Source organism: Aptenodytes forsteri, unplaced genomic scaffold (assembly GCF_000699145.1).
Source record: "Aptenodytes forsteri isolate BGI_AS27 unplaced genomic scaffold, ASM69914v1 Scaffold187, whole genome shotgun sequence".
NCBI lineage: Eukaryota > Metazoa > Chordata > Aves > Sphenisciformes > Spheniscidae > Aptenodytes > Aptenodytes forsteri.
Genome location: NW_008794084.1, coordinates 1,437,249 through 1,445,108, shown reverse-complemented (window position 1 = coordinate 1,445,108; position 7,860 = coordinate 1,437,249). Strand labels below are relative to the sequence as shown.

At 61.5% G+C, this 7,860-nt stretch overlaps 1 protein-coding gene across 1 annotated transcript in view; it reads left to right on the top strand.

Annotated features, from left to right (window-relative positions):
* Nucleotides 1–7,860, top strand: part of DSCAML1 (DS cell adhesion molecule like 1) — a gene marked incomplete at its 5' end in the record, with an annotated part of 45,500 nt that overhangs the window by 1,361 nt on the left and 36,279 nt on the right. The window contains 5 exon segments of the mRNA XM_009273827.1: nucleotides 147–170; nucleotides 173–394; nucleotides 1,306–1,581; nucleotides 2,164–2,460; nucleotides 4,503–4,775. Coding sequence (XP_009272102.1) covers nucleotides 147–170; nucleotides 173–394; nucleotides 1,306–1,581; nucleotides 2,164–2,460; nucleotides 4,503–4,775 — 1,092 coding nt within the window.

The window sequence follows — 7,860 nt, the reverse complement described above, 5'->3', positions numbered from 1 at the left end:
GAGCTCCCGGCTCACGGGGACGGGGAGAACCGCTCTCTCACGGTGGCACTGGTGTCACTGTGCCAGGGGCTCTCCTGGCGTCCCTGCGGGGAGAAGCCTCGCCGCCTCCTCTTCGCCGGGTGAGCCTGTTTCCTCTCCGAACCCAGACCCGGCGGAGTCCATCCCCACGATGCGGGCCGGCTGGTGGAGCTGCCCTGCATCGCCTCGGGCTACCCCAACCCGGCCGCCCGGTGGATCAAGGACGGGCGCCCGCTCCCCGCCGACAGCCGCTGGACCAAGCACATCACGGGCCTGACCATCAGCGACCTGCGCGTGGAGGACAGCGGGACCTACATCTGCGAGGTGACCAACACCTTCGGGTCCGCAGAGGTCACGGGGACCCTCACAGTCATAGGTGAGAGCCGGCGGGCAGGAGCGGGACGCGGTGGCGGGGAGACCTCTGTCCTGCTGCCCGGGGCCCAGCTTGATAAAGCCTTCTTAAATATAAAGCCTTTATAAATATAAAGCCTTAAAGGTTTTATGCAGCCGTATAAATTACAAGCCTTGTATTTCAGCGTGGCGCGTCGCACGCTGGAAGCCGCCGTCTTGCGATGCGGCGTGTCCGATGTGGTGCTCAGAGCGCTTGCAGGAGGTTTATCATGCTGCAGCAGCGCATCTGCAGACGTCCTCTGATTTACCGCTTCGATCGGGGCGGGGAGAGGGGCCTCGGAAAACTCAGAGCAATACTGGGGGATGTAAATTGCTGGATGGCGACATCAGTTTTATGTTAGGTGCCTCTGTGCTTGGTTTTGTTGACTTCCACAAAATAAGCTCCAGCCAAACAGTAAATACCATCTGGGCAGGCCAAGTATTTATCGCACGCTTTGTTCCTGGGGGTTCCTCCTGTCACCGGGATCCCAGCGGTGCCAGAGCTGCCGGGGCTGGCACGCACCGTGCCTTCCTTACCTAGAGCAGTGCCGTGGCGAGCACACCACCGACCGGGCACCGGCAGCCTGCTGGGAGCTGCCCTGGCACGTCCCCAGCTCAGTGCTGTCCCCCATTACACCGGCCACGTCTTCTTCCAGCCGTCCTGCCCCGCCACCCCCTCTGCCGGGGGTCCGGGGCTGACGTTAAAAGCAGGGGCTGTCGGCGGGGAGGACGGGGCCGGGGGGGCACCTGCCTTATTGTGCGGTGACATTTTACATGTAGTCGGGCAGGCTCTCTCAGGGCAGAAAGGGCAGAGAGAGCACAGAAATGACGAGACGCCTCCCGCCGTGCTGCCCGGCACCGCCAACGCCTCGCCCGCTCTTGCCCTTTCTCGCACAGACCCTCTGCGTGTGACCCTCACGCCAAAGAAGCTCAAAACGGGCATCGGCAGCACCGTCATCCTCTCTTGTGCCCTCAGCGGGTCCCCCGAGTACGTCATCCGCTGGTACCGCAACACAGACCTCGTGGTGGTGGATGACTACATCTCCATCCGGGGGATCAGCAACGAGACCCTCCTCATCACGGCCGCGCAGAAGAGCCACTCCGGGGCCTACCAGTGCTTTGCCACCCGCAAGTCCCAGACGGCACAGGACTTCTCCATCATCACGCTGGAGGGTGAGCTGCCTTCCTCGGGGCTGGGGCCGGCGGGGGCTTTCCTCTGCCCCGCTCCAAGCCGCCGTATCCCCAGGGTGGACCGGGATGTTTTGTGCATGGCTGGAGGGCAGTGAGACCCGCCGGGGTGGGGGCTCCTGGGGCCAGACCGCTCCCAGCCCGCTTCCTGGGCTGCACGTGCCGTCTGCAAGCAGCTCAGGGACGCAGCATGGCCGGGACGGGGAAGGACCAAAATAAGGGTTGACTTGCCCATCCCCGGCCCCTGGGCCGAGGCACTGCCTTTCACCAGGTGTCCCCTCCCCGATCCCGATCGCTGGATGTTTGGACAAGGGACGGGCTCTGCCGAGCCAGGCGTCCTCTTGAGCCAACGTCTGCATCGACCAGCACGCCCCCTCGCCCCCTCTCAGCATCTCCCTGCTGCGGGGATGCAGGCGCGGCTGCGCGCACGTTGCCGAGCAGGGCTCCTCTCTCGGCTGAGCCGGGGCTCCCACCCCAGGCGGGAGCTCAAAGCCGTCCCGCCAGTGGGTGACTGCTGCTGCCTGTGGCTGCCGCTCCCTGACCCCCCTCCCCCTGGGTGCCCCCCAGATGGGACCCCCCGCATCGTCTCCTCCTTCAGCGAGAAGGTGGTCAACCCCGGGGAGCAGTTCTCCCTGATGTGTGCTGCCAAGGGGGCCCCCCCGCCGACCGTCACCTGGGCGCTGGACGACGAGCCCATCCCGCGGGACAGCGGGCACCGCACCAACCAGTACACCATGTCAGACGGCACCACGGTCAGCCACATGAACGTGACGAGCCCGCAGATCAAGGACGGCGGCGTGTACCGGTGCACCGCGCGGAACTCGGTGGGCAGCGCCGAATACCAAGCGCGAATAAACGTAAGAGGTGCCTGTCTACTTTTAAATATCAGAATAGGACTTTTACTGGGCTTTTGGTTTGGTTCTGTTCCCCGGCCCATCGCTCCTCCTTGCCTCTCCCTCCTCGTCCCAGCCGGGCAGGTCTTCCTGGCTGCCCCGACCCCGTTCCCCGAGCTCCCCGCTCCTGCCCCGCTTGCTCACAGGCCTGCCTGCAGGGTTGAGCCTCCCCGCCGTTTCGAGCAGGGAGTTTAACGACGTGCAGAGTGGTCCTGTAGCCTGGGAGAGCTGGAGCTTGGCTTTGCAGAGGCAAAAGGGCGGCACTCTCCACATCGGGGTGCGCTCTCGCCCTGCCATTGGGGTCCGCTCTCGCCCTGCTGAGCCCCCTCCTCGGGGTCTGCGCAGGGTTGGCAAACACCTCCCCGAGGGACCCCACGCACGGAGAAGGTGGTGGCGGGCCCAGAAGCGTCCCGCGCCCCCCTGTGCTTTCCCAACCACCCCCCGGTCCTGGTGGGAGCCCGGCTCCCTGGCAGCGAGCGTGCCCGCCGGCGCGGGGATCTACATGACAAACGATGATGAGGCAGCACGTGAAATCGTGGAAAATGAGCTCTGATTTGTCATGTCTGTGTTTTCTTTGTCTGCTAAAAGCCATGGCCGCGTTAATCACCGTGTTATTACGGCTGGAGCGTGTTGCTCGCTGCGTTACAGGGAGCGCTTTCAGGCACGGGGTACGGTATAAGCCCCTGCCCATTAATAATTGCCAATTAAAGCTTCTAGGCTTACAGGTGTGAGCAAGACAGAGACAAGGTAGCATCTATTTGTCTGCTGAGAAAGAGGGTTGAAGGGCCGTGTTTGTCTGTGGCTCGGGTTTGAAATGGATCTAGTGGCTTTTTGGCTGGGATCCCAGGGGAGTCTGAATTTTGCTGCCGTTTACCGCTAAATTTGGAGCGAGTTCATCCCTCAGCCGTGAGAAGCCAGAGCGGCGTTTTCGATGAGGACGTTCCCTTGTCTCCCTTTTTCCCCCTCTCTCAGCTCTTGACGGGCTGTCGCTGGATAAGATTCGGGCTGGTTTTGCCCTGGAATGGAGCAAGTCCCTCAGACCGGCCCGAGAGACGGTTGCAGAGCGAGACGCTAATTTCTTTTTTCCCCCGCTCCTTTTCTGAACGTGTGCCGGTATGAGAAACACCGTCCATCAGCTTATCCTGAGCGTACGTTAAGCTGTTACCCTGCTGCACGCTTAGGACGAGGAGTCGAGATAGGGTTAATCTTTAGATTAGTTTGCTATTTTATGCAGTGGCCGGGGGAACAATGTAATTATTGATGCGTGAAACCTCTTGTTGAAATACTCACCTGCAGCATTCTCCCAGTCCTTACGGCAGCACGAGAGCCGGCCAGAAGCCGGTGACTGTCTGGCTTTTCAGCGATACTCAGGTCGCCAGTGGGAGGCTCAGAAAGGTGTATTTTAGGGGAGGTGAAACACGTTTGCCAATGGAATTCGGGTTCCCGTAGCAGCTCTTGTCGAGGACGTTTGGCACAAGGCGGTCAGCTTCCTTCTAAGAGAGGCAGAGAGCGGCTGTGGGGGAGTGCTCCCCATCTCTTCGATGGTTCCTGGGGTGCTGCTGGAGGAGCCGTGGCCGGAGGTGCGCTGGGCGGCCACGGTTCCCATTGCAGAAACACGCTGCGCTTCCAGACACCGTCCGACCTCCTCCGACGAGCAGCAGCGGTGTCTGCAGGCTCAGCTTCCCCAGCGCTGAAGTTGCACCTGCAGAACCGGGGTGGGATTTGCTGAAGCGTGGCCGTGCCCGCGGCCCGCGGCCCCTGTTTGTAGCTGTGCCGCTGCGGGCGTGTGTGAGTAGCTCTAGCTGGAGGTCGCAGCTGATGAGCGGCTTTCCCCCCACACGCTCAGAGCGGAGCCCGCGCCCGCTCCTCACCCAAAACCAGGCTGGGTCCCAACCCTTCTGGTTACCTCCTTTGCCTGTGAAGCTCGCTCTGAAATAGCAGCAGATCTGCACGCGACCAAACTGCCCTTCGGAATTAACCTAGCCTGCCTCTTCCTTCCTCCCGAATATGTAGGTCCCCCGAGCATCCGGGCGATGAAGAACATAACAGCAGTAGCGGGTAGGGACACTTTCATCAACTGCAGGGTGATCGGGTACCCGTATTACTCCATCAAGTGGTACAAGGACTCTCTGCTGCTGCCCGATAACCACCGCCAAGTGGTCTTTGAAAACGGGACTCTTAAGCTGATGGACGTCCAGAAAGGCATGGACGAAGGAGAGTATCTGTGCAGCGTGCTGATCCAGCCCCAGCTCTCCATCAGCCAGAGCGTCCACGTCACGGTGAAAGGTAAGCGGGTGGAGAGGCTTTCCCTGGAGCAGACGGAGAGGCCGTCCAGGTCGCGTTGGGGACGTCTCTGCTGCGGGACGGAGGCAGAGCAGCGTCGCGCAGGGGACTCCGCGGCCAGGCAGTGGCCGTGCTCCGCGAACGCCGCGCCGACGGGAGCTCAGCTCCCACCACGGCGGCCCTCGGGAACTGGCTCGGCTCCTGCCGGAGCGGCTACCTGGTCCTGCCTGCGCGCCTGCAGCTGCCCTGAGCCACACCGTATCCATTTCCCGTTACAAGCGACGGAGCAAGGATTTGCAGTGTAAACATAACGTATTAAAACATCTAACCTTTGCTCGGATCGCCTTCACCGATGTTTTTCTGTGTGTGTTAGCTTTTAAAAAAATAATACTCTCGGTCTTCCGAGCGCACAGAACATCTTAAAAGCTTCTCCAGGCCATCAATTATTCAGCCCCGTTGAGGGAGCTATCAGTCCTAATGAATTGAGCTGGATGCGGTCCCTCCCAGTGACCCGCTGAGATTGTGCCGTGAGCGTGCAGCGCTCCCGTATCTCCCGTCCTCAGAGTTGTCGGGTCGTCTCTGCCCGTCGCCAGCTCGGTGTTTGCAGTAAATCATTTAGACAAACACAGCCGGGCTGGGGACGGAGCTGGCCAATTGTCTTTCTCTGTCTCGCCCAGCGGAGTATTTGTGGACTGGATTTTACTGTGGTCCCCCTCCCTCCCCTCCCATCCACCATTTTCTTATTAGGAATCAGGTTAGCGAGAGAGCGCATCAAGCTGATTATAGATGCTACCGCTTGATTAGCTAATGCTCTTCTCCAAGGCTTTGCAAAGGGAAAAGTAGGCTGCGGATAACCTGGCTAAGGGCGGTGCGGAGAGGGCTTCTCTCCCCTCGGGTCTGCGGTGCAGGGCACGGCCAGCCCTGCTTCCCTCACCTGCTACAAAATCCCCATCTACGTGGGAGCCCCAGGGCTTGAAAAGAGGCCGGAGTTGAGCAAAAGCTGGCCTTCTGCTGGGGGGAACGGGGCAGGCAGGGCTGGTGTGGAGAGAGCATCTACAGGGACGTGCGCGCCTGAAGTTAAATAACGGGATTCACTTTTTGGCAGTCGCTGGCAGGTGCCGTCGGAGGATGCAGGATGCTGAAGTTCAGCCCAGGATCCATATGTTCTGGGAAGCAACTGCTAGCAAACCCTTCCGAACCTGAATTTACTGCCTCGATTAGCGGCCGGTGACAGGCCGAGGAAGGCGAGCGGGTGGAAGGGTGGTGCGGGCCGGCGGCACGCCGCTCTGCTGCGGCCAGGACGTCTTCGTTCCACCTGCAGCGCGGCTGCCGGAGATTTACACCCGGCCCCGCTTGCTGGATTCCTCGTTTGCTCTGGCTATCGGATAAAAGGCCTGTGGAAAAGAACCGCAAAGGCCCTAGAAGACAGTCAGAGCTAGCTCCGCGGAGCAGAGTGAATAAATATAACTGCGTAGAGCGAGGAGCGCGGGATGGCGTGGAGCACCGTAAAGCTTTTATTGCCGCAAGTGCCTGGTGACCACGTTAAGTGCCACAAGTGAGTTATGCGGGTCTTTCCGAGCACGCGGTAGTAAAAGCTTTAACAGCTCCGCTCCGGCGCCGCTCCCCCGGGGAGCGGGGATGTGCGGGCAGCCCCCAGCCCTGCTCGCGAGGCATCGCCCCCAGCCGCGCTCCCCGCCTTGCGTTGAGGGAAACTTCCGCCCGGGTTTAGCTGCTGCCGCTTACCCTGGGGACCCCAGGTCCCCCAAGTCCCAGCTTCAAACCTCCCTGCTCCTGAGGGCTTCTGCGGCCGCCCGGGGAGGCTGCTGGGGCCTCTTCTCTGCGCTTCCCCGGCGGTGCCGTCCGAGCACCCGGCCTCCTCCGAGGTGCCCTGACAGCTCGTTATTCCCGCAGACGTCTTTGAACGTTTTCGGTGATCATGTGTGGGTTTGGTGCTGCCCCGGGGCTCTCGCACAGCTCTGGGTGACTGCGGTGATTCGGGGAGCGCGGTGCTGACACCGGCTACGCCTGCTCTGCAGCCTGCAGCACCTGGGCACCGTCGGGGCGATGCTTCACCCCGCGGGAAGGCAGAGGCTGTTCGCTGGGGCTCCCCTCCGGACCTGAGCAGCTGGGCCGGGCTCTGCAGCGGGCACCGTGGGCAGGGAGACCCTCACACGGTGCCCTGGGTTGTGGCCGTGCGGCCGGTTCCTGCTGCAGCTGCGCGAGAGAGCCTGGAAGCCCTGGGGAAAGTAGAATTGCAGCGGGAAACAAACTGGGAAGGAGAGGCGAGCTGCAAGCTCCGGTTGCGGGGAGCTCGAGCAGGGAGAGCTCTTCTGCCGAGGGAGCCTGTCCTTTTCCTGGCGGCTCGGAAGCGGCCGGTGGGGCGTGTTTGGAGAGGCGCGGATCCACAAGCCCATCCCCGCTCTGCAATAGACTGCAGTGCATTCCCAATTAATTATTCATTAATTATGGAAAACAGGCAGCGCTGGCTCCGTGGCTCCGGCAGCTCGAGCCACGTTGCTGTAGCCGGCGAAGGGGCAGGCCAGCCTTGCCCGCACCCGTCCCCGTCTGCCTGCCCCTGACGGCCCGCAGCCCGGGGGGGGCGGCTCGCAGCCCCCCGCTTGCCCGCTGCTCCGCAGAGCTGCCAGGCCGGGGCCAGGCAGAGGGGCAGAGAGAGACCTTTGCGATGCGCCGGGCTGGGCGCGGGGTGGAGATGGGAGCCCGGGGATGTGCGTGGTGGTGCGGGGAGCCACTCCTGCGCCTGTACGAGAGGGCAGCTTATTTCTGCCGAGGGGACAATTGGCAGCCTGCTAATTTAATTATGGAGACTGCAGAAAGAGGATCTCATCTACCAGGTGCTGAGCCTTGTTAAGCTAATTGTCTCCCTCTCTCTGCTTTCTTCCCCCTCCCACATTGCCAGAGATGCTGCGGTTGCCTAATTAAGTTATCAGAAAGATAATGGCTGGTTCTGAATCCAGTGCCTTTAAGAAAAGCATCCATCTAATAATTGCTTTTCTGCAAGCAGATAAATGCTGAGGCGGAATTTCGGCTGGCACGTGGGGGGGGGGGCCGGACGGGGCTCGCCCCAGAG